Below are 26,823 nucleotides of genomic sequence, written 5' to 3'. Positions count from 1 at the left end.
AAGTCGATAACTCCTGCCTCGATTTGCCTTTCCAAAATACACCATCTCACATTTCTCTAAATTATACCCACCTGCACAGCTTGGCGCATTGTCTCACTTTATCAAGATCCCATTGTTCTCTCGGTAATCTTCTTCGCTGTCCACTACACCTCCAATTTTGCTGTTATCTGCAAACTTACTAACCATACCTCCTCTGTTCACCTCCAAATAATTTATATACATGACGAAAAGCAGCATTGTTTGGTTAAAAGGTGTATCTTAATAACTTAGTTGTATTTTTTAAACAGAAAGCAAAGAGAATTGATGAGCATGGTCGTTATCATTGGCAATAACTCATTAACAGGTATGACTGCCCATCTAGGAAATTCCATGTCATTGGTCATAGGGTCTGTGGGCCGTTGTGTGGCTGATGATCCCCATCCTAGAGCCACTTCTCCAAGTACACATCTGGCAGGTATTTCTAGAAGATAGAGTTCATCCTTGGCCTTGAGATTGTTGGCATTCCTTTCTCTGGTTCCCTTCCTGAATTTCTGCTGGTGCTGAGTGTTTTTGAAGAAGTGTGACGCCTCATATTTTGGAATTCCCTTTAGGTTGGTTTCTTTTGAATGAGGGTATCCGATGCATTGACATCTATGTTGCATTTCATGACCGAAGTCTTCAGGGAGTCTTTGAAACACTTCCTTTGTCCACCTGCCATTTCAATGTCTTCCTTGAGCTGGGTGAAAAAGATTTACTTGGTACTAGAACTTAGGCATGGCCAACCCAGCAGAATTGGTTTTGGATTATCACAACCTCGATGCTGTTCGCTGCTTGAAGGGCACTGATGATAGTATGCTTGTTCTCCCAGCTGAAACAGAGATTCCATCTCAAACAGCATTGATAGTACTCCCCAAATGTCTTAAGGTGGCATGTATATGTTGTCCCAAGTTTCAGAGCCATAAAGAAGAGATGAAAGGATAACTGCCTTATACATAAGGAATTTGATATCAGCACGGATGTCTTAGATTGTCCAAGATTCTCTTCCTTAGACAGAGGCGGACAGATCGGATGCACTATTGAATTTCCGCTTCAATGTCAGTCTTAGATAAGATCCTTTCCAGGTAGGAGAAATGTTCCATGTTTGGGAGAATTGCTCCATTGATATTAATGGATACTGACCAGAAAATGACATAGGCTGGGTTAGTAAAGGATTTGCGTCTTCTTGAGGTTTAGGCTGAGACCAATTATTTGTTATACATTTGTGAAGCATTAAGTGAGGCTTGAAGATTCTCTTCTGAGAGAGCAGAGCGATGACATTTTCATCACGTAGTGAAGCTCCATAAGCTTGGATTTCAACTGGCTGAGATTGAAAACCTTTCTGTAGGTACTGTAGATACTTCACTGGGACGTTTGTTCTTGACAAGATGAAGAATGGTGGTGATGAAGATGGGGAAAAGGTAGGAGCATTGGGAGTGCTGGTGACGAAACATTCCAACTTGACCCCATCTTGATCTTCTCAGATTCTGTCATATTACTATTAGTGATCACCATCACCAATATCTTGTCATGGAATGACATGGATGTAAATGAATTTCCCTGGACAGCGTGCCTTTGACAGGATCTTCCACAGCACTTCAGGATTGACTGTGTTAAAATCATTGGTCAGATCAATGAAGGCCATGTAGAGTGGTTGGTGTTGTTCCTGAGATTTCCTTTGGAGTTGCTGAGCAGTGAAAACCATGTGAATACTTCCACAGCTTACTTAGAAGCCATGCTGGCTTACAGAAAGGATTTCTAGGAGAAGGTACCTAGTGAAGATTTGGGCAATGGTCTCCCCATGATCAATAGTAGGAAGATTCCTTGCTAGTTCCCACAATACACTATGTCTCCCTTCATGAAGTCAATGGTGATAGAAATATCCCTGAGATCACAGGGATATCTTCATTGTCCCAGATGTTGAGGAACAGTTGATGGAAATAATGGGTCTTGAAAATCACTGCTGCAATTCTGTCTACTCCTATGGCCTTTCCATTCTCCATGTGTCCAATAGAGGCTTCAACTTCTGCCACGCTGGATAGTAATCCAGGATCATCTTTGATGGGAATTGGGGGATTTCCTCAAACATATGCTTATCGACAGTTGTATCACGGTTTAGAAGTTCTTTGAAATGTTCTCTACATTGAAGGCTGATATTTTCTCTGTCACTCAAAATGGTGCCATCCTTACACTGTGTTGATTTGGGGCCACATTTGTTGTACACGTATATTGCTTTTGTAATGCTGAAGAAATCTCGGGTGTCATGCTTGTCAGTAAGGAGGAGCAGCTCCTGCTATTTTGATGAGTTCTCATCTTTGCCTCGCTGGTGATGTTATTTTGCTAGGCACGGAGAGCTTTTCCCTTCTTTTCCATGAGGTCTTGGATGATACGGTCATTTGTGTCAAACCAGTCTTGGTAATTTTTGGTCTTGTACCCAATAGTATCTGCACAGCATGAGATCATAACTATCTTCAGCTCTTCCCAGATTTCCTCCACTCCAGTTAAATGAACTCTTTAGAGATTTTGGTGAAGATATTGTTGGGAGTTTAGTGGCCTGCTTGGCTCTTGAAGCTACACAATGGTGAGCTTTTTTCTAACCTGTTCATTCACCTTCAGCTTCTTTTGGCAGCAATTGATGGACATTGAGGAGCAGATGAGTTGGTGGTCTGTCCAGCAGTTGGCTACCTTGGTTATTGCTTTAGTAATCAGGACAGCATTTTGGTCTCAGAATTGAATGAGGACATAGTCGATCATCGGCCAGCGTTTTGATTGTGGTTGCCTCCAAGAAGTCTTGAACTTGTCTTTTAGCGGAACAATCTGTTGGTGATGACCAACTGGTGTTCCACACATTTGTTGAGCAGGATAATCCCACTGGTATTGCAATTCCCAATTCCTTCTTTTCCTATAGTTCCTTTCTAGAGTTGGGCATACTTTCCAACCCTGGCATTGAAGACTGCAAGGAGGATACTTTTACCTTCATTGGGGATGTTGGTGCATACGGTGGAAAAGAAATCTCCTTTGGACTCAACTATGTCATCACCATTTGGAGCATAATCACTCAGGACCACTGTCTGCTAGCTTTTGACACATTGTAGATGGAGATTCATGAGATGATTGCTGATGCCACCAGGGAGATCTGAGACTCGATTGATGAGTTCATTCCGAATAGCAAATCCAATTCCGTGTGTCCCAGGTTGTTCATTGGGTTTTCCTCTCCAGACGAAGACGTAACCACCAAGTTTTTCCCTCAGCTGCCCTTCCCCTGCTCTTTGATCCTGCTGACCTCAATGTTGAAGTGCCTGAGTTCATGGGTAACAAGGACAGTTCTTCATTCTGGACAATTGATCTGCTCCTTGTTCATGAGAGTTTATGCATTCCAGGCTCTAAGATTGGTTTGGTTTGGTTTTCAGACTGCAGGTAGAAGAGCAGGCTGGATGCAGTTTCTAGCCAGGCTGGTGATGCAGTAGACTATCTTTAGACCACCTTTTCTAGCTCCTTCCCCATGGGGTGAGGTGAGCAGAGGGGAGGACTGCTCTCCTGTTCCTATCCCAAGTCAAACTCCACCACCTACATGCTGGTCTGAAGCTAGGGACTTGCAGAACTCTCAAACCTTGTAGATCACCTCACAGCTTAGGTTGTGTCTGAGGGTGGCTCAGCTCCTCCAGGTGGGATGTCTTTTAATATGGAAATGCTGTTGTATGTCAGCAGACACAGTCCTTGACAGAAGGTAGATCCTGTTCTGATAATAAGGAAATGTTGACAACTGGGGAACCCCCAACTGCTGTAGTCTTCATCCACTGTTGCAGCCATTGACATCACACAAGGATCTTCTCCTGGATCACTATTCACTGGAACCCTGCGGCTGACAGAGGACAGAGGTATGAGCATGAGAGCAGGATGATGATGTATTGAAAAAGCAACCAACTGGAAAATATGGGTCATGTTTGTGGAGACAGTGGAGTTGTCCTGAAGGTGCTAAACCAGTCTGATGTTCATTTTCCAAATGTAGCAGGGACTGCATTGCAGTAAACTAGACTAATAACAAGTACTGCTGCATTACCAAGAAGGAGGAAAGAGATGAAACTGAGACTGGTACAGTTGGGAAAAGGAGCAAGTCAAATAGTCAGGGCAGGAAGAAACAAAGCAGAGAACAAGGTAGGTCTGATGAATTAAATTGCATGTATTTCAATGCAAAGACCTAACAGGGAAGGCAGATGAACTCAGGTTATGAACAAGGAACTGGGATATCATAGCAATTACAGAGACATGGGTCAAGGATGGACAGGACTGGCAGCTTAATGTTCCAGGACACAAATACTCTAGGAAGGATAGAAAGAGGAGCAAGAATTGAGGGAAAGTGGCGTTTTTGATAAGGAGCATAACTGCTGTACTGAGGGAGGATATTCCTGGGAATACATCCAGGGAGGTTATTTGGGTGGAACTGACAAATAAGAAAGGGATGATCACCTTATTTCCCCCTTTAATAGTCAGCGGGAAATGGAAAAACAACTTTGTAAGGAGATATCAGTTATTTGTAAGAATAATAGGGTGGTTATGGTAGGGGATTTTAACTTTCCAAACATAGATTGGGCCTGCCATAGTGTTAAGGGTTTAGATGGAGAGGAATGTGTTAAGTGCGTACAAGAACTAGCCATTTGGATACAGAACTGGCTTGATGGTAGAAGACAGAGGGTGGTGGTGGAGGGTTGCTTTTCAGACTGGAGGCCTGTGACCAGTGGTGTGCCACAAGGATTGGTACTGGGTCCACTACTTTTTGTCATTTATATAAATGATTTGGATGTGAACAGAAGAGGTATAGTTAGTAAGTTTGGAGGTGTAATAGACAGTGAAGATGGATACCTCAGAGTACAACAGGATCTTGGACAAATGGGCCAATGGGCTGAGGAGTGGTAGATGAAGTTTAATTAAGATAAATGTAAGGTGCTGCATTATGGAAAAACAAATCAGAGTAGAACTTACACACTTAATGGTAAGGTCCTAGGGAGTGTTGCTGAACAAAGAGACCTTGGAGTGCAGGTTTATAATTCCTTGAAAGTGGAGTTGCAGGTAGATAGGATAGTGAAGAAGACATTTGGTATGCTTTCCTTTATTGGTCATGGCATTGAGTATAGGAGTTGAAAGGACATGTTGCGGCTGTACCGGACATTGGTTAGGCCACTTTTGGAATATTGCTTGCAATTCTGGTCATCTTCCTATCGGAAGGATGTTGTGAAACTTGAAAGGGTTCAGAAAAGATTTAAAAGGATGTTGCCGGGGTTGGAGGATTTTAGCTACAGGGAGAGGCTAAATAGGCTGGGGCTGTTTCCCCTGGAGCGTCAGAGGCTGAGGGGTGACCTTATAGATGTTTATAAAATCACGAGGGGAATGGATAGGATAAATAGACAAGGTCTTTTCCCTGGGGTCGGGGAGTCCAGAACTAGAGGGCATAGGTTTAGAGTGAGAGGGGAAAGATATAAAAGAGACCTAAGGGGCAACATTTTCACACAGAGGGTGGTGCATGTATGGAATGAGCTACTAGAGGAAGTGGTGGAGGCTGGTACAATTACAGCATTTATAAGGCATCAGGATGGGTATATGATTGGGAAGGCTTGAGACGGATATGGGCCAATTGCTGGCAAATGGGACTAGATTAGGTTAGGATGGACGAGTTGGTCTGAAGGGTCTGTTTCTGTGCTGTACCTCTTTCTGACTGTATGACTGTTTTGAGCCTTGGATAAAGAAGTGGGAAGGAGGTAAAAGGACAAGTATTCCATCTTCTGTGATCTCCTGGAAAGTTGCTGTGAAGATGAAAGGAGAAACGAGGTGAAGGAAGAATGGACCAAGGTACCTCAGAGGAAATGTGTTCTCTAGAATGCCGGGAGTAGAAGATCGGTTTGGTGGTGGCGTCATTTCTGGATGTTGTGCATTATTAGAGGATGATTCTTTCAGTGAAGGGGCTTGTGGTATAGAAAGTTAGGATAATGAGAACCCTGTTGTGTCCCTGGGAGGAAGTGGATGGGAAAAGGCAGAAGTGCGAGAAATGGTTAAACATGGCTGAGGGCCCTATCGTGCAAAGTGGGTAATTGAGGAAAAAAGTTGTGTCTGAAGGGCCATTGTAGAAATTAGCTTTATCTGAACAGATGTGACAGAAACAAAGAAACTTGGAGAAGGAAATGGAACTCTTTCAGGAAGCAGGCTGTGAAGAAGAGTAGACAGGAAGAAAAATCCACCTTTACAACAATTCAGTATCTAATACTAATTCAAGTTCCCATGGATTATCTGTTATGGGTACGGATACATTGGTATCTGTTATGGGCATGGACCAGGCGGCTGCCAGGGAGGTAAATTTTTCCTCTTAAAAGGACTTACCTTGAGCGTCAGCAGCGTTCATTTGCAGCAGAGGAAGCAGTGAGAGCTAGGAGCTCTGGGGCAACAGTCGAATTGCGCTCTGGGAAGGTGAGTGAACCGATATATTTTGGCAGCGGCTGAACCTGAGACACTACATGTGCAGTGTCTCCCACCTGTCCCCTTCCTCTAACCAAACAAAAAAGACTCTGTGGTCTGTAGATAAGGGAAGGCTTTTTTCTAGTTTTTTTTATCGTTTGCTTGGTAAAACCGTTTCTTTCCTTTTCCATTTATCTAAGTTAAGACTAAGTTAAGCTTAAGATTAAAATGGCAGGAGATCTCAGACCTGTAATATGCTCTCCTTGTTCAGTGTGGGAGCTCAGGGACGTGGCTGATGTCCCTGACTCCTTCATGTGCAGGAAGTATGTCTAGCTGCAGCTCTTGTTACATTGCATATTGGCTCTGGAGCTGTGGATGGACTCACTTTGGAGCATACATGATGCTGCGGGGGTCGTGGCTAGTACGTTTAGTGAATTAGTCACACTGCGTTTTAGGATTACTGAGGGAGAAAGGGAATGGGTGACCAAAATGCAGAGAAAGAGCAGGAAGGAATGCAGGTGTCCCCTGCGGTACATCTCCCTCCAAAACAGATATGCCATTTTGGATACTGTTGGAGGAGAAGACTCACCAGAGGAAAGCAGCAGTAGCTAGGTTCGTGGCACCGTGGCTGGCTCTGCTGGACAGAAGGGTGGGGAAAAAGAGTGAAAGGGCTATAGTCATAGTGGATTCAATTGTAAGGGGAGTAGATAGGCTGTTCTGTGGTCGAAAACGAGACTCCCGAATGGTATGTTGCCTCCCAAGTACATGGGTCAGGAATGTCTCAGATCAGCTGCAATACATTCTGAAGCAGGGGTGTGAAGCCAGTTGTCATGGTGCATTTGGGCAGCAATGATATAGGTAAAAAACAGAATGAGGGCCTGCAAACAAAATGTATGGGGGTTAGGAGCCAAGTTAAAAAGTAGGACCTCAGAGGTAGTAATCTCAGGATTGCTACCATTGCCACATGCTAGTCAGAGTAGAAATGAAAGAAAAGCCAGGATGAATGTGTGACTTGAGAGAGAGTCCTGGAGGGAGGGGGTTCGGATTTTTGGGACATTGGGACAGTTCTGGGGGAGGTGGGGCTATTACAAATTTGACGGTCTACACCTGGGATGGACAGGAACCAATGTCTTGGGGTGCTTTTGTGAATGCTGTTGGGGAGGGTTTAAACTAATGTGGCACAGGGATGGGAAACAAATGAGGAGGTAGTAACTAAAGCCTGTAAGGAAGTTGATAATGAAGTCAGCGTGACCAAGGGGAAGAATAGGTAGGGAGCAGATGATGAATACAAAGGGACTGGTAGTCTGAGGTGCATTTGTTTTAATGCATGAAGTGTAGTAGGTAAGACAAATGAAATTAGTGTTTGGATTAGTACCTGGGAGTATGATGTTATTGCTATTACTGAGACTTAGTTGAGGGAAGAGCATGATTGGCAACTAAATAGCCCAGGATATCAATGCTTCGGGCAGGATAGAGAGAGAGGTAAAAGGGGTGGAGGAGTTGCATTACTGGTCAGAGAGGATATCCCAGCTGTGTTGAAGGATGGCACTATGGAAGATTCGAACACTGAGGCAATCTGGGCAGAGCTCAGAAATAGGAAGTATGCAGTAACAATGTTGGGGCTGCACTACAGGCCTCCCAATTGTGAGCTTGAAATAGAGGTACAAATCTGTAAACAGATTATGGAGCAACAGGGTGGTGGTGATAGGAGATTTTAATTTTCCCAGCATTGATTGGGATTCACTTAATGTTAGAGGTCTAGATGGAGCAGAATTTGTAACGAACATCCAGGTGGGTTTTCTAGAGCAGTATGTAAACAGTCCAGCTCAGGAAGGGGCCGTACTGGACCTGGTGTTGGGGATTGAGCCCGGCCAGTTGGTTGAAGTTTCAGTAGGGGATTACTTTGGGAATAGTGATCACAATTCCGTACATTTTAGAATACTCATGGACAAAGATGAGAGTGATCCTAAAGGAAAAGTACTCAATTGGGGGAAGGCCGACTATATCAAAATTTGGCAGGAGCTTGGGAATGTAATTTGGGAGCAGCTGTTTGAAGGTAAATCCATATTTGGTATGTGGGAGGTTTTTAAAGAGAGGTTGATTAGAGTGTAGGAGAGACATGTTCCTGTGAAAATGAGGGATAGAAATAGGGAACCATCAATGACTGGTTAAATTGTGAGACTAGCTAAGAGGAAAAAAGAGGCATTCATAAGGTCTAGGCAACTGAAGACAGACGAAGCTTTGGAAGAATATCCGGAAGGTAGGACCAATCTAAAATTAAGAATTAAGACGGCTGAAAGGGGTCATGAGATATCTTTGGCAGACAGCGGTTAAGGAAAATCCCAAAGCCTTTTATTCATACATAAGGAGCAAGAGGGTAACTGGAGAAAGGGTTGGCCCACTCAAGGACAAAGGTGGAAAGTTATGCGTGGAGCCAGAGAAAGTGGGTGAGATTCGTAATGAGTACTTTGCATCGGTATTCACCAAGGAGAGAGACATGACAGATGTTGAGGTTAGGGATTGAAGTTTGATTACTCTAGGGCAAGTCAGCATAAGGAGGGAGGAAGTGTTGGGTATTCTAAAAGGCATTAAGGTAGACAAGTCCCCAGGCCCAGATGGGATCGATCCCAGGTTACTGAGAGAAGCGAAAGAGGAAATAGCTGGGGCCTTAAAGATATCTCTGCAGTATCCTTGAACACGGATGAGGTCCTGGAGGACTAGAGAATTGCTAATGTTGTCCCCTTGCTTAAGAAGAGTAGCAGGGATCATTCAGGTAATTATAGACCAGTGAGCCTGATGTCAGTGGTAGGGAAGCTGCTGGAGAAGATACTGAGGGATAGGATCTATTCCCATATGGAAGAAAATGGGCTTATCAATGATAGGCAATATGGTTTTGTGCAGGGAAGGTCATGTCTTATGAACTTAATAAAATTCTTTGAGAAAGTGACAAAATTCATTCATGAGGGAAAGGCTGTAGATGTCCTACACATAGACATCAGTAAGGCATTTGATAAGGTTCCTTATGATAGAGAAAGTGAAGTTGCATGGTGTCCATGATGTACTAGCTGGATGGGTAAAGAACTGGCTGTAGTAGTGGAAGGGAATTTCTAAAAATGGAGAACTGTGACCCATGGTGTTCCACAGTGATTCGTGCTGGGACCACTGTTGTTTGTGATATACATAAATAATTTGGTGAAAGGTATTGGTGGTCTGATTAGCAAGTTTGCAGATGACACTAAGATTTGTGGAATAGCAGATATTGAAGGGGATTGTCAGAGAATATACTACAATTTGGATAGATTGGACAGTTTGGCAGAGAAATGGCAAATGCTGTTCAATCCTGTCAAATGCAAGGTGATGCATTTTGGAAGATCCGATTCAAGACTGAACTATACAGTAAATAGAAAAGTTGTGGGGAAAATTGATGTACAGAGAGATCTGGTTGCTTAGGTCCATTGTTCCTTGAAGGTGACAAAACAGGTCAATAGAGTGGTCAGGAAGACATAAGGCATGCTATCCTTCATTGGATGGGATATTGAGTACAAGAGTTGGCAGGTCATGTTACAATTGTATAAGGCATTGGTTCAACCACATTTGGAATACTGCATACAGTTCTGGTCGCCACATTACCAAAAGGATGTGGATGTTTGGAGAGGGTGCCAAGGAGGTTCACCAGGATGTTGCCTGGTATGGAGGGCACTAGCTATGAAGAGAGGTTGAGTAGATTAGGATTATTTTCATTAGAAAGATGAAGGTTGAGGACGGACCTGATTTAGGTCTACAAAATCATGAGAGGTATAGACAAGGTGGATAGCAAGAAGCTTTTTCCCAGACTGGGTTACTAGTGGTCACAAGATCAAAGTGAGTGGGGAAAGTTTAAGGGAGATATGTGTGGAAAGTCCTTTATGCAGGTGGGTACCTGGAACGCGTTGCTAGCAGAAGTGGTCGAGTCAGGTATGATAGTATCATTTAAGATATATCTAGACAGATAGATGAATGAGTAGGGAGTAGAAGGATACAGAGCATTAGAAAATAGGCAACAGGCTGAGATAGAGGATCTGGATCGGCCTGAAGGGCCAGTTCCTATGCTGTAATTGTCTTTATTCTTTGTCCTCGGTGTAGGGGTAATATTGTGAAATGTGCTGCAAAGGAGACAGTGTAAGCTATCTACAGGTTAATAAATAAAAACTGAAGTAATGTGGATGTGGTAAATGGAAACAAAAACAGAAGTTGCTGGAAAAGCTGGCAGTTCTGAGGAAGGGTCACTAGACCCAAATCGTTAACTCTGATTTCTCTTCACAGATGCTGCCAGACCAGCTAAGCTTTTCCAGCAACTTCTGTTTTTGTCTCAACTTACAGGTTATTCATTTAGACTATCAAATCAGACTGAGTATTGATCACTTTCATTGTCCCATCTGCTTTGTTCGTAAGTAATCTTCTTTGGGATTGATGACATTCCAAAAATTATATTATTGTATTGGAGAGTCAGAAACCAAGTTACTCTATATGGATGACCCTAAGAGTCCACTGATCAGGTTTGCATTATGTAGGAGCATTGTTGTTTAATAACTAGCTGTCATAATTGAGGACATAGAGGGGTAAATCTGTCATTCTCAAATTAGATATTTTCCCATATAACCACACAATAGCCCTCCTGCACAATGATTTAATAAGGATTTTGTACTTAGCTGAAAAGCAATTGGAAAGTTAGTAACTTCTAGCCAGCGAAGTTTTAGAGATCTCCTGTATTCATTTGGAAATCCATAATACTCAGTCCTACAAGCCTGAACCTTTGCTCTTTAGATTTGTGTAAATGGGGAATTTTAATCTCTGTACAGCAAAATTAAATTCTGCAGCTGTAGATTTTTCTCTAGTTTAACTTGGACTTTAAACGTAGCAATTTATTTGTAAATCAGACATCTAAATGATCCATAGATATTCCATTATGTACAGGTAAGATACAAGCTTGTGGTCATGATTCATAACATAGTATTTTTTGATTTCCTTTTCCATGCAGTCTTGTGAGTATTCTAAACAGAACAGAATGTTCCTTTGCAGGCAGGGATTGAATCAATACTACTTTGCCTATTCTGAGCTTTGCCAATACCTGGGAGCACCCTTGTTTTAAAAAATACATAGAACCTAAAAGGAAGTGAAGTGAAATCTACCCATAAAAAGACATTGCTATTGTTTCACTGAGATTGCAGACACAGATTTACAACTGGATCATAATTTGTACTCCCTTTACTACTATTCAATGCACAATGTACAAATTTGAAATGCATAAGTTCTGACCAATTTCCGTTAAATAGATTCTAGCTTTAATGAGCTGTTTTACCTACCAAGGATAAAAAATAATTGCTAGTGTTTGAATTTGCGTGATCATTGTGCTCCCAGTGGCTGAGCAGAATCTGGTTTCTATCTTACCAGTGCTTTCTTAGAATTCTGGCATAGACTATGAGTTTTAGCTATTGATCTTACAGTTAGATTTTCTTAATATTTCAAATGGCTTCTATGAAGTTCTAAAAATAATGATTACCTTTGTACCTTATTTCATAACAGAGATTGTGAGAGTTTCCCACCATGAACTCCTGTCCACTCTGAAAGAGAAAATACCACATACTCCAAATGTATTTTTCAATTTAAAGTTGAGTTAAAGTCAATTAAAAGTAAAATATTTCTCCAAAATAAAGAGCTAGTAACTCTGGCTTGGACAATACTTAAACCTCTCCAAAACAAAATAACATAGAATCCAAAATTTTAGCAGAAAGTTTTTAACTGTCTTTGCATGGGCAGTCTATTCTACAGACTCTTTCACATTGTTACCAGGTAGAAATGTGAAGGCCTGGTCTGGCATACATCTAGTTTCAGACCCACATTATTGTGATTAACTCTTAACTACCCTCTTGGCAATTTGGGAGGAACAATAAATATTTGGCTAATCAATGATGCCCATATCCCATGCTTGAATGTTTTTAAAAAATGGATAACTGTTGCTATAATGAAAACCTACACCAAATATGTAATTCTTCTGGACTCAAAGGCAAAACCACAACACAAGATCGAATTAATGCTTTCTCTTTGGATAAGAAATCATATTATCAGTCTATGTTATCATTCACATAGTTAGGATGAGACCTATATTTTTCCAATCTCCAGCTTATGCATAGTCCATTTGGTTCTGATGTGAAACTTTAACCTCTCTTGCTTGAATAACTGATATTCCTCTTCGCAGACAATAGTTATGGCTCTCCATTGTCACAACAGAGACCAAGGAACACTTCAGATTACATCTAATTCAAAGCTCATTTTAAAGTATTTTAAAGAAATAAGATATAACACAGATAATGCAGTGTTGGAGGCAACCATTGTCATTAAAAGCTGAGATAGAAGCTGCTTTGTTACTCCCAGACATTCATAATGAGAAGAATTAATGAATTATTTAATACAAAATTCAGAATTGCAACTGATTAAATTCTGTAATTTTTCACAGTCATGCCATCTTGGAGCAGAAGAAGCCAAAGAAAAGTTATCCAGTCTGACAAAAGTCAAGGACAAGTTGACCCTTGAACTGTCTCTTACAAAGAAACAATTATCTCAGACATGGAAAGAACATGTTGCTTTACTAGCAGCTTGTGCTCTGATGGCCGGTGCATTGTACCCATTATACAATAGATTCCGTGAGCTCTCTGTGCAGAAGGACATTCTTCAAGATCAAGTACATATCTTTGAATATTTCAAAAATGAAATCAGGACTGTTGTTCAGGTTCTTTCTCTGGAAAGTAATCCAAGCAAATTGAAGAAAAAGAAGCCTCAAAAAGGATTGATACAAGTTTTCAGAAAAAGTGTTATAGCAATCTTAGCAGTCAACAGACTTCAAGCCTTGGGTCTCGGATATAAGCCTCTATTTACTTGGTCTGAGGGCTTTAATAATAAACCAAGACTTGTAATTTGCACCGGCAAAGTGAAGTCCTACATCACTCATTCAAGTAAGTACTGACCTGGCTGCCATTTCAAGATCGCAATTTATTACTATTTTAGCTGCAGATCTTCAACTTCTACCTTCCTATTTGATCTTTGTTGTAGATTTTGCTCCAAAAGCAGACACTTACTGGAAATAAGTAATCATAAATGTGTGGAAAGCTGCCCTTTATGAATAACCAAAATCAGTAATATAACATCGGCTCTGTGAGGAACAGTGAATGGCCGTTTCCATTCTCCTATTGGAAAGTCCAATCCTTAACTAGGATCTTTAATCCTTTAATCTATCGTTGATGCAGTAAATTTTGGATACTGGCACTGGCTGATATTTTTGTTGATCTGGTAAACATTATCTGTTGACAACCAGATGCTTAACAAGAACTCTCTCTCCGTCTGACATCAACATTGACTGCCACCAGTTGATCCCACTTGTTCTCAAGTCCGACCTCACAATATGTTATGGCGTCATTAGAATTTATTTATTATTTTAATATCAGCTGATGGACACTACAAGCTGCAGCACTGAATCATTTTAAGGATGATATGCAAGAAGCACGTGCAGGTTTTGTTTCAAAATGTATTATCCTCAAATTGTATTTCAATTGCCACTTTGCCCATCCTATTCTGAGGGCTAGATATGTGGTGGTACAGTCCCATGGATGCCATTGATCTTAAAATTTCCCTTTTGACCTTTTTTTCAAATGTATCATGCCTGTCTGTTAATATTAGCTATCATATGATTGCAGAATATATTGCAACTAAACATGCTTCAAATCAGGCTTAACTCTCATCTTTCCAGGAAGGGTCATTGGGAGATAATTGGAAGTAGAAACAAAGCTAACTTTTCTTACCTGATGACAATTGTATCACTAGCTGAGACCTAACTAGCTTTTAAAAACTGCACACGGCCCTGTACAATTGCAGCAGGATATCCCTGCTTCTGCACTTGAATCTTCTTACTATGAGGGCCAGCATGCTATTTGCCTTCTTCAGTGCCTATTGCACTTCCATGCTTACTTTAAGTGACTAGTCAACAAGAACACCGAAGTCTAGTTGCATCTCCTCCCTTCCTAATCTGTCACCATTCAGATAATAATCTGACTTCCTATTTATCTATATTATACTTCATCTGCCATGTGTTTGCCTACTCACTCAACTTGTCCAAATCTCTGCAGCTTCCTCACAGCTCATCCTTCCATCCAGCTTTGAGTAATCTGCAAAGTTGGAGATATTTTGTTTAATCCCCTCATCTAAATCATTAATAGATGTTGTGAATAGCTGGGGTCCAAGCCGTAATCCCTGCTATACCTCACTAGTCACCTTCTGCCAATCTGAAAATGACCCATTTATTCTTACTCTGTTTCCTGTCTGTGGTTATGAGAACAGAAAACTTTAAATGGAGATTTGATAGAGGTGTTCAAAGTTATTAAAAAATTAGAGAAACTGATATAAGGTAACAGATTACAATGGTAACATGGGGGTGGGGGAAGGCTGTTGTCATCTTGAATGCACTATCTGAAGCAATAAAGCATGAAAATTTGATAACCAAATCTTTGCTGCAAATTACTGAGTACTTGCTGGGAGGAACGTTTGTGGGCTATGAGAAAAGAAAAGGGGAGTGAAGCTAATCAGTTTTTTTTTAAAAGAGCTGACATGATGGACCAAATGTATTGCCAGCATTTTAATTAAAGGATCTCTAAGTTACTGTGGAATATTGATGATAATGAAAAGAATTCAGTAAGCCTTCTTTTGGATAGATGGCTTTGAAGCAAGACTGTTTCTTGGAAATATCTTGATGTTTTCCATCCAAGGAAATTATTTGTTTGTGACAATGAGATGAGCTTGCCTGAATATTTCATTCGTCTATGCCAATTCTTTTGAATTATCTTGATTCTTTGTATTTGGTGAATGGGATATTGATTAATCTTAGTTTGAACTATGCCATAAGCATGCATATTTTTTCAATAATTGGTTTCTTGTTCTTAAGAAAAGTGAAATCTCTCCCAGGATAAGTGACGTCCAACACTGACCGATAAATTTAGTCACTGCACTCCCATTTATCAATCATAGCGGCGTTGCTGGGACATCCGATAGAGTGAGAGGGACTCATTATTTATTTACATACTGGAATTATTGCTTCACAGGCTTCCAATTGCATACCAGAACGTGTTAAATTGCTAAATAAAAGATTAAAATTCAGGTCTGCTGCTGTGGGGCAATGTTGTGATATTGGGCTGCTCAATCAAATTGTCCAGCAATCCATGGCACTGTTGGGCAGAAAGTATTCTTCAGCCCATTCATTGTGTACAGACTTGTTGCTGGTTGTCATTTGAGATTTGCTTGACAACTTCTGCTAATAATCCGATCTGTTTTCTAATCCGGAAAACAGACTTGCATTTGCTGAAAAGGTTTTGCTGATATTGACTGTCTTCTAAACCATTTTACTGCATTTATGGGTAATTTGATTTTCTGCTTTTGTGGCTAGAATGGGAAAAGCTGCAAGAAAATGGAAAGAGCAAGAAAAGTTTTAAGAGGAAGCAGGAAAGCACTGCACAGCAGGCTGTCTGAAAAATTGTTTTATAGGAACAAATCTCTGACATGAACTGCTGAAAGAACAATATCTCAGGTGCCTCCACTTCAAGGAAGCCATCATTATTTAGCCTGCTAGAGTCCATAGCATTAGCCTCAGAACAATATTTGGGCAGCATGAAGGTCACTTTGGCCATTTCTTTTGTTACAGGCTCCTTCTTGGTTGAGGGAAATGTTATTAGTAACATCTTCAAGTTCACAGTCCATTGTACCAGAGGGACAGGTATAGCTTCACATATCAAAAGGAATATCCTACATATGTTTTTCCAGGGACAGAGCAAAGCAGGATGGGAGAGGACTTGGCTTTATATTCTTGGCAGTTTTCCTTGAGTTCCATGATATTGTAGACAGCATTACAATTCCTTGAGCCTGACATTTCTCTCTCAGTAAAAATTGATTCCATTCTCTCAAATTCCAGCTGGCTTGTGTCCACAAGGAGCACGTCATGCAGATCTGTGCCTGATTTTCTGGCAACAATCATTATGCCCCACTAGTTTTTGCTTATATGATTATTTAATTTAATATTGGACAGGATGGTCACTTGAAGATGCCCAGACCAGAAGTCTGAGTAACCAGAACTTCTGTATCCAAGATGATAAATAATGGAAACCCAAAATAATAATAAACCATAATCCCAGTTTCAGAAAGGCAGTGTGAAAAGTGAATTTTTTCCAAGCTGTCCTGTTATCTCAATTTAGTTCCATAAAATAGATCTTCGTGTGCTGCAAATTCCTACTATGTTAGAAACTGTTGCAATAGCTCAGGACCTAGAATTACACAAGGCCTAGAATTGGTTGTTTTTATCTTCCTCTTAGTTGGAATTACGTTATCATCTTTTAATTTAATTTTATGATGACGTTTCCGTGAATTTAAGGTTTTGATTCTGGAAACTGTTTTGTGAACAGTTAGCACAGGCAAGTTGTCATGTGATGAAGACTTGGGAATATTTAGCTGTACATCCAAGAAGTAGCAACTATTCTATTACTTTGAAGAGTATACAAATACTGAAACTTTAAGACAAAAAATGTACCAGATTGAAATTAAACATTTTCTTCTGCTACAGTTCTCACAAAAATGTTAACAAAGTTTTACAGAATGCTTTAGTGTAGGTTTTACATTTTACATCTATCGACAGTATTCCACGCATTTACCTATTACTATATGTATTGTCATATTATGTTATCACTTTTTCATTAGGACAGGAAAGCGCACAGAACAGTGTTATCCAGGCTGTTGAATGGTTTTCCAGTTCTGAGCTATTGGCTGCAGTAGTTGATTCTACGGCTGAGTTACAGGATATAATCACTAAATCAAGTAAGTAGATCCTACAGTTCTCTCGGGGGTTGGGGTGGGGGGGGGGGGGGGGAGGTTGGGGGAGGGGGGGATAGGGGGTGGGGGGGGGGAGGGGTGGAGAGATCCCTATAAACAGTTTGTTTAATATTACAACTGCACATACATGTTCAATCTAATTAAAAATTCAATGTTGTGCTCTGCCTAACTGCACACAGTGATCATAAAAGAGTAATGTGATGTAAACTTTACTTAAAACAGTATTGAGAACCTATGTTAGAAATGAATTTTTAGACTACATTTTGTTTGCTAAAATTTTCAATAAGATGCAGCAAACAGCTTTTCAAGCAGTTTTTCATTTATTACACTGTATATTTAATTGATTGCAATGTCAAAGATGTACTCTGTGAGTGATTGTTAGTTGAGATCAGTATGTGGATATGCTCCAGCTAACTGCTGCTTAGTTGTTGTACACTGGCATGATCTTGTATTCTCTGGCATGTAGTTTCTTTCACTGTATAAAGTTCAATAACCTTAATGAAAGGTATAGTAATATTTTCAAGTTGATCTCAGCATATAGCTGTTTTTAAACATTAGTTACATATTTCTATTTTTTTCCCCGTAGCACTGAATAAAGCCAAACGTCATCAACTGCATTCTATGTAGCTGATGAATGGAGACTATTGTTTAATTTTCCTTTATCACACACTGACTAACAGGGATCCCAGCAATTGGCTGATTCTGCTTTAAACTGTTTATGTAGAATTCGGAAAACATAAATTTTCTAGAATTGTACAGATTGTGGAGACATTCTGGGTTTCTGTTTTGAAAACACCTTTACAGCTTTCAAATATAATGGAAGTCATTTAAAACGATCTGACTCGAAGGTTCAGTGGATTGCAATAGTCTCAATTCCCTGTTTTGAAAAATTTTGAACCCACTTTTATAATGAATATCAAGCTATTTTGTGTACAGCTGACAAGGCCTGATTCATAACCTTAACTCCAGTCAACTGGTGAACTTACAGCTAAATCTAATGCTGGCTGCATTTGTACACAGAATAAATATTCAGTGCATTAAACTTACCTCTGGGGGGAAAAGTTGGAGGTAAGAGAATAACAAACTTGTGATCTGCTGAGAACACAGTTCTACATGTGGAATCAGAAGACGTCCGAACAAAGTATTGCGGATCAAATAAAATCCAGAAGTTTACAATATGGGTTGAATATGCATAGCAAAAAGACAAAAAGATGTTGCCAGAAAGATTGCATTTGAAGGAATGAGAGTGAAAATTGAGGCACTTTATGTCACCCTCAAACAAGTAGATAATTTTGGCTATTTAGGACAAGGAAAGCAAAGATTGTAGATCAGTGCCAAAGTCACGAGGGTAAAGATTGGCAGAAGTAATTTCTTGAAGTTTAAAGATCTGTTAATAGCAAGAAATTCTAGCTTCTGGCAAGGAAAGAAACCCAGTGTTTTCTGCAGATTTCATACAAATATCTGCATCACGTAGTGTTAGTTCTTCATACATATAATCCCTATAATGTGGAGGCAGATTATTTGGCCCATCGGATTCACACTGACCCTCTGAAAATCTTTCCGCCAAGACCCCCGCACACCATTCTTGTAACCCATGGCTAGCTCACCTAACCTGCATATCCCTGGACACTATGGGAAATTCAGCAAGGCCAATCCATCTAATCCGCACATCTTTGGACTGTGAGTGGAAACTGGAGCTGCTGGAGGAAACCCAAGCAGACATGGGGAGAATGTGCAAATTCCACACAGACAGTCAGCTGAGGCTGCAATGAAACTCAGGTGCCTGGCACTATGAGGCAGCAGTGCTAACCACTGAGCCACCATGCCACCTGTGCCGCTGCAGTACTGAATACTAAAAAGATCTGTCCCTTGTCTATTTGGTTATAGCAAATCATGTACGAAGCAAGAAAGGAGATCATGCCAGCACCTAAGCATGTTGAGATGGCCTTCCCTGTCTCTGTTGGAAAGTAGCCAGAGTGTCCAATCATTTGCTAATTTCTCCTTGAATGTGTTCTGAGTCCTTATCTTATGATATAGTTACTCCATAACTTCTGACAGTGCTACAAATGTTTTTTTTCTACCCAAAATGTTATCAACAACATGATATTTCAAAAAGGCTAAGAATAGATACTGAGTTGGTTTATTGTTGTCAGGTGATAGGTTTTGTCGTGCCTGCAGCACAGGCAGATCATAACATACAAGGACATATAGACCCTAGGGTGAACAGTGCAAGGCATACAAAGTTATTGTTGTACAAGAGGTGTACAAAAGCAAGATCAGCATTAGAATTGAAATTTGAGAGGTCCATTCAGCATGTAATAACAACAGGTAAGAAGCTGTTCTTGAACCTGTTGGTACGTGTTTTTAAGCTTTTGTACCTTCTGTCTGACAGGAGAGTTTGAATGAGATTATCACCAGGGTGAGAGGGATCATTGACGATGTTGGCTGCTTTTCTGCAACAATGAAAAGTGTAGATGGAGTCGATGGATGGGATGTTGGCTTGCATGGCAGTCTGGACTATGTTCTCATCATTCTGTAGTTTCGCATGGTCCTGTGCAGTTGTCACACCAAGCCATGACGTACCCAGATAGAATGCTTTCATTGTAAAAGTCGGTGAGGATCCTTATGGACATGCCAAATTTGCTTATTCTCCTGAGGAAGAAGAGGTATTTTTGTGCCTTCTTGATTGTGGTATCTACATGGGTGGTCCAGGATAGATTGTTGGTTATTGACACTCCCAGGAACTTGATGCTGTTGACCCTTTCCACCTCCGCTCCATTGATGTAGATAAGGGAGTGTCCTCCTCCTTTCTTCCTGAAGTTGCTGATCAGCTCTTTAGATATTGAGAGAGGTTATCTTTTTACCATGACACTAAGCATTCTATCTCCTTCCTGTATTCTGTTTCTTTGTTGTTTGATATCTGGGCTACAACGATGGTGTTGTCGGCGAACTTGGAGATGGTATTTAGACCAAATTTGGCCACACAGTCATGAGTGTGCAGGGAGCACAGTTGGGAGCTGAGTATGCATTCTTGTGGTGCACCGTTGTTGAGGATTATTGTGGTGCTATTGTCTATTTTCACTGAATGCGGTCTGGGGGTGAGGAAGCTGAGGATCCAGTTGCAGAGGATGGAGACAAGGCCTAGGTCTCAGAGTTTGGAGATTAGTTGGTTGGGATTATAATGTTGAAGGTAGTGCTGTGGTTGATGAGTAGGAGCCCGACAAATGAATCTTTATTATCCAGATGTTCCAGGCATGAATGTAGGGCTGGGGTCTTGATGTCAGCTGTGGACTTGTTGCGCCGGTAAGTAAGTTGCAAGGGATCAAGGCAGGCTGAGAGGCTAGAGTTCATGTGAGCCATGACTAACCTCTCAAAGCACTTCATAATTATGGAGGCCATAGCCATTGGATGGTAGTCATTAAGGCATGCTGTGAATACAAACAAAACAGATATGTTATCTCATTTTTCGAATGGCTACATTCAATCAAGTTGATGATTTTAAACTCAAGACTGTTAAAGTCCATTTTCAATATCTGATGGGCATGGTTTCCAAGTCAAACTTCCCATTTCTTGATAATGACTGTGACGATGCTGTTCCTTTTAACAAGGTTACATTGTCGTCGTTTTTTCTCATCGGGGTCACAAAATTATGGGTTCTGAGATGACTGGATTTATCACTTGAAGAAGCTTTTAAGTTTTTTTTAAAAACTGTACAATGAAAGGGGAGTGGCCTGTTCTCCCAGCTCCTCTCTTGTCTGGTTTGTTTTGGTTTTAACAGTCTGGCTGTTCAAAACTGCTGGTCAGTTTATAATGGGGAGTCCAAAGGAAACATTTCAGTGGAATGCCATCTCTCTCTCTCTTTTAAGAATCTGTGTCTAATTTTACCTTTTGCCAAGGGAGTCTTTATCTGGAATCATTGCAGGCATTTGGAATAGCATCATTCAGTTGGGTTTTCGGATAGGTTATTCTATATTCTGTTCTCTTTTGTTTGTGTTTCATTCGGTACTCTGTAAATAAATTCTGTTTTATTTAAAACTGAGGGATTTTGACCAACTTCATCACTCCTGGAATATCCACATTACACCTACTTAAAACAACTTGAACACTTAGACCATCTTTCTTGAAATGTTTTGAGAGGGTCAGGCCTGGTCCATGACAGATAGTCCAAGTTTTCAGTCATGTCTTTAGCTTTCCCACTTCCCAGTAAAGACCAGGAATTGAGAAGTGGTACTACTAGTGTAATGATTATTAAAAGATCATTTTGCCTGATAGTCAAGAACACACAAATTTTGACTTTGGACATTTAGAGCTAAATCAACATTCATTGCTAAAACACGTTCTGTTTTCCAGGAAACAAATGAGCTCTTTCATTTTCGTTAAGAACAAAACCAGCACTAGACCATTGATTATCATTTTCAAATGTTTCTGGAATTATTAATCCTCCCTTCTCTGCATCTTGCATGTTAGAACCAATAGAACATGGCTAAATGGATGATTGAATATCATGCTCACTGTCCTGTTAAGCCCCCAGGACCTGATCAGGTGTACCCTAGAATTCTGTGGGAAGCTAGGGATGTGATTGCTGGGCCCCTTGCTGAGACATTTGTATCATCAATAGTCGCAGGTGAGGTGCCGGAAGACTGGAGGTTGGCTCACGTGGTGCCACTATTTCAAAAAGGTAGTAAGGAAAATACAGGCAACTATAGACCGGTGAGCCTGACATCAGTGGTGGGCAGGTTGTTGAAGGGAATCCTGAGGGACAAGATTTACATTTATTTGGAAAGGCAGGGACTGATTAAGGATAGAGGTAAAAACAATGACTGCAGATGCTGGAAACCAGATTCTGGATCTGTGGTGCTGGAAGAGCACAGCAATTCAGGCAGCATCCGAAGACAAGCAAAATCGACGTTTCGGGCAAAAGCCCTTCATCAGGAATTTTATTCCTGATGAAGGGCTTTTGCCCGAAACGTCGATTTTGCCTGTCTTCGGATGCTGCCTGAATTGCTGTGCTCTTCCAGCACCACTGATCCAGAAACTGATTAAGGATAGTCAGCATGGCTTTGTGCATGTGAAATCATGTCTCACAAACTTGATTTAATTTTTTTTGAAGAAGCAACAAAGAGGATTGATGAGGGCAAGGCGATGGACATGACCTATATGGATTTCAGACAGGGTTCCTCAGAGGAGACTGGTTAGCAAGGTTAAATCTCATGGAATACAGAGAGAGCTCGCCATGTGGATACAAAACTGGCTCAAAGGTAGAAGAAGGTGGTGGTAATGGTTGTTTTTCAGATTGGAGGCCTGTAACCAGTGGTTCGTCACAAGGTTCGGTGCTAGGTCCACTACCTTTCATCATTTATAGAAATGGTTTCGACGTGAACATAGGAGGTACAGTGAGAAAGTTTGCTGATGACACCAAAATTGGAGGTATAGTGGACAGCAAAGAAGGTTGCCTCAGAGTATAACGGGATCTTGATCAGATGGGCCCATAGGCTGACAAGTGGCAGATGGAGTTTAATTTAGATAAATGTGAGGTGCTGCATTTTGGAAAAGCAAATCAGAGCAAGACTTATACATTTAATGATAAGGTCTTGAGGAGTGTTAATGAACAAAGAGACCTTGGAGTGCAGGTTCAAAATTTCCTGAAAATAGAGTCACAGGTAGATAGGATAGTGAAGAAGGTGCTTGGTATCCTTTCATTTATTGGTCAGAGCATTGAGTATAGGAGTTGGGAGATCATATTGTGGCTGTACAGGACATTGGTATGGCCACTTTTGGAATATTGCGTAAAATTCTGGTTTCCTTCCTATCAGAAGGATGTTGTGAAACTTGAAAGGGTTCAGAAAAGATTTACAAGGACGTTGCTAGGGTTGGGGATTTGAGCTATAGGACAATAGTGAATAGGCTGGGGCTGTTTTCCCTGGAGTGTTGGAGGCTGAGGGATGACCTCATAGAGGTTTATAAAATCATGGATAAGATAAGTTTTACCTGGGGTGGGGGAGATCTGAACTACAGGGAAAAGGTTTAGGGTGAGAAGGGAAAGATATAAAAGAGACCTAAGGGGCACATTTGCACACAGAGGGTGGTGTGTGCATGGAATGAACTGCCAGAGGAAGTGGTGGAAGGTAGTACAGTTACAGCATTTAAAAGGCATCTAGGTGGGTCTATGAATGAGTAGGTTTTAGAGGGATATGAGCCAAGTGCTGGCAAATGGGACTAGATTAGGTTAGGATGTCTGGTCGACATGGACGAGTTAGACTGAAGAGTCTGTTTCCATGCTGTACATCTCTATGACTGACTTGTAAATGCAAACAACTCCAACTTTGGCTGCACGGGTCTTAACTTGTGGTTCAGAATTTATGGAGTAGATGTCAACATTCTAAGTTAAATGCATCTATCTAGGTGGCATAATTGGAAGCTATGTGAATCCTTTAAGAATGATCAATGTAAAATGTAAAGTCTGAAGATGTTAGAAGTTTTAAAAATTATGCTATCTTCCTTAAATTCATATGCTCATTCGTATTGCTTATTGGTGTTCTCCATGGGATGTTTGTGAATGCTTGGCTGATTTCTAAAAGTCAATATTATCCAGGAGTTCGAAGTTCATAGTTTGACAGATCAAAAAGCCTGTTAAAGGATTAGTTATCTTTGATCTGGGTTGTGGTAGAGGTTTGTTTGCTTTTATAAGTGATTAAGCATTTGAGCTTTTTTAAAATAATCCTTATCAAAGGATTTTTTGAAATGATGACATCTTTGTTGTTAGAACTGTATTAGAGTTTTGGAACTTTGTTTAACATAATCATTAAATAGCTCCTAAGATCTGCCCGGCATAACTACTGTGTGAGTTATTATAGAATGTAAAAGAGCTGGGCTGGGCAGGGGTTATAAATTGGCATGGGGAGATACAAGGAACCAGGGGAATTAGAAATAAGGATGAGATGACTTAAAGTTTCTAACAATGGGGATGAATTCACAGTCGAGGCTGACCTTCAAACTATCCCTGTAGCTGTCTCTGTTTTGCCTCCAGAGTTGCCAGGTCAGACTCCATCCTGCGTTTGGCCCCTCCTCCAAGTAAACTTTCCCACTGAGCTGCCTCACTTGGATTATCAAAAACAAAACTCTGGGTCAGTGCTTTGTTGATGTAGTAGTGTACTAAAGTTGCTGAATTGAACAAGAGTGGCTCATTTTTTCTGATTAACATATTTCCATGCCTTTTTCTTCACGAGTTTAAGGAGCATGATGAGTGAAAGAAGGCTTGGAAATTTATAGAGCAGTGGCTCAAAAAGAGCTGTCACTTTCTAAAAAGTTTGTTCTTGATGTGTGGTTTAGCAAGGAAGCACACTGTGTAAGGACATGGACTGAACTAAGCCCTTGATGAACAAATACTTTGCTGCTTCAAGAGGTTCGATGCAGGAGGATAACAAACTTTGATGCAGAAGAGAAATCCTCCTGTGAAGGTGAATGTGAATAAGCATGGGAAGAGGTGGTAAGCAGAGCAGCTTCCTAAATCTATAGGTTGCACGAACAAATTCTAATGCAGTTCATGAATAAGGCAGCAGATGCTATGAGGTACCATGCTGTTTCTCCTCTGAACCCTGGAACTATAGCTTTTAAAAATTACATACCACGTCAATAAAGAAGTCATCTTGCCCGTCAGGACTTTTCAGTATTTGAGCTCCATATTTGTCTCCTCTAACCCTTCATCTGTTCACACTTGTCCTTTTAAACCCTTCCTGAATCTTCAGCTTCAGTTTACACAAGGCTGTTACTCCTGACTTGGAGAGACATGGAAATTGGTTGGAGTAAAACCAGATGGCAAGTTTCACCCTTTCTTGTTGAGACAAGTGCACCAAATCCTCAATATTTCAGGAGATAGGGATATGGACTTCCTACAGATAACAAAAAGTGCCGATGCCAGTTCTGTGTACTAGGAAGGACCAGTTCGATAAGACCAATTGAGAGTGAGTGTAATGTTCATTGGAAGAGCATATTACAGCAGAGGAATGGTTGAAAGAAATGTATACTTACCAAGGTATAATGAAGTAATGCAGTTGGCTTATAAGGAAAATAGAGCCTGGATATTGGAAACCAATACCAAGAATGCTGGAGAAACTCCAGTCTGGCAGCATCTGTGGAGAAACGGAATTAACCTTTTAAGTCTCGAATGATTAAGGGGAGGTGTTGGCCTAGTGGTATTATCACTAGACTATTAATCCAGAAACTCAGCTAATGTTCTGGGGACCCAAGTTTAAATCCTGCCACAGCAGATGGTGGAATTTGAATTCAATTGAAAAAATCATCTGGCCATGAAATCATTGTCGATTGTCTGGTTGACTAACATCCTTCAGGGAAATAAATCTGCCATCCTCACCTAGGCTGGCCTACATGTGACTCAATTGCCCTCTGAATGGCCAGCAAGCCATCAGGCCATTCAGTTGTAACAATAGCTAGAAAGTCTCAAAGAAATGAAACCGGACAGATAACCTTCATTGACCTAGGTACCTGAAAAGACAGTGGTGGAAACAGCTCTATTGACCCTGCAGAGTCCTCCTTACTAATGTGAGGGCTAGTGTCAAAATGAGAGAGCTGTCTCACTGACTAGTCAAGTAACAGGCTGACATTGTCTGTAAGGTTCCATGAGTATGACACCACAATCACCATGCCCAGATATGTCCTATCCCACCAGCAAGACAGACCTGTCAGAGGAGGCAGCACAGTGGTATACATTCAGGAGGGAGTTGCCCTTGGAGTCTTCAACATTGATTCCAGACCCCATGAAGTCTCATGGCTTCAGATTAAACACAATCAAGGAAACTTCTTGCTGACTACCATAAACCATCCTCCCTCCGCTGATGAATCGGTACTCCTCCATGTTGAACAACACTTACAGGAAACTGTGAGAATGGCAAGGGTACAAAATGTATTCTGGGTGGAGGATTTCATGATCTACCAACAAGAGTGACACTGCAGCAGTACTACTGAACATGCTGCTAGAACTGAGTCTGTGACAGGTGGTAAGGGAACCAACAAGAAGGAAAAAACATACTTCATCCGTACCAATCTGCCAGCTGTAGAAACATCTGTCCATGACAGTATTGGTAAAAGTGACCACTAAACAATCCTTGTGGAGTCAAAGTCCAGCCTTCACATTGAGAATAACTTCCATCGTGTTGTGTGGCACGATCACCATGCTAAATCGGACAGACTTCAAACAGATCTAGCAACTCAATACTGGGCATCCCTGAAGGGTTGTGGACTATCAACAGCAGTAGAAGTGTACTCCAGCATAAACCTAACCTCATGATCTGGCATATACTCCACCCAACCATGATTCAATGGAGACTGTAGAAGAATATGCTAGGAGCAGCAGCAGGCATACATGAAGATGAGGTGTCAACCTGGTGAGGCCACCAAACAGGACTACTTGCATACTAAACAGCATAGGCAACAGGTGATAGACCAAGC

The 26,823-nt window shown here is 41.0% G+C and overlaps 1 protein-coding gene across 8 annotated transcripts in view; it reads left to right on the top strand.

The window, feature by feature from the left end:
• ccdc171 (coiled-coil domain containing 171) overlaps positions 1 to 26,823 on the top strand; it is a 265,898-nt gene that overhangs the window by 140,925 nt on the left and 98,150 nt on the right. For all 8 annotated transcript variants that reach the window (XM_087995453.1, XM_043717546.2, XM_043717537.2 and 5 more), the window contains 2 exons: positions 12,953 to 13,448; positions 17,227 to 17,343. In XM_087995453.1, coding sequence (XP_087851579.1) covers positions 12,953 to 13,448; positions 17,227 to 17,343 — 613 coding nt within the window. The remainder of the gene's footprint in view (positions 1 to 12,952; positions 13,449 to 17,226; positions 17,344 to 26,823) is intronic.

This window comes from Chiloscyllium plagiosum, unplaced genomic scaffold (assembly GCF_037043375.1).
Source record: "Chiloscyllium plagiosum isolate Xiang-an unplaced genomic scaffold, Cpla_swu_hap1 HiC_scaffold_2, whole genome shotgun sequence".
Lineage (NCBI taxonomy): Eukaryota > Metazoa > Chordata > Chondrichthyes > Orectolobiformes > Hemiscylliidae > Chiloscyllium > Chiloscyllium plagiosum.
Note: the sequence above shows the minus strand (reverse complement) of the source record. Positions and strands in the feature narration are given on the sequence as shown.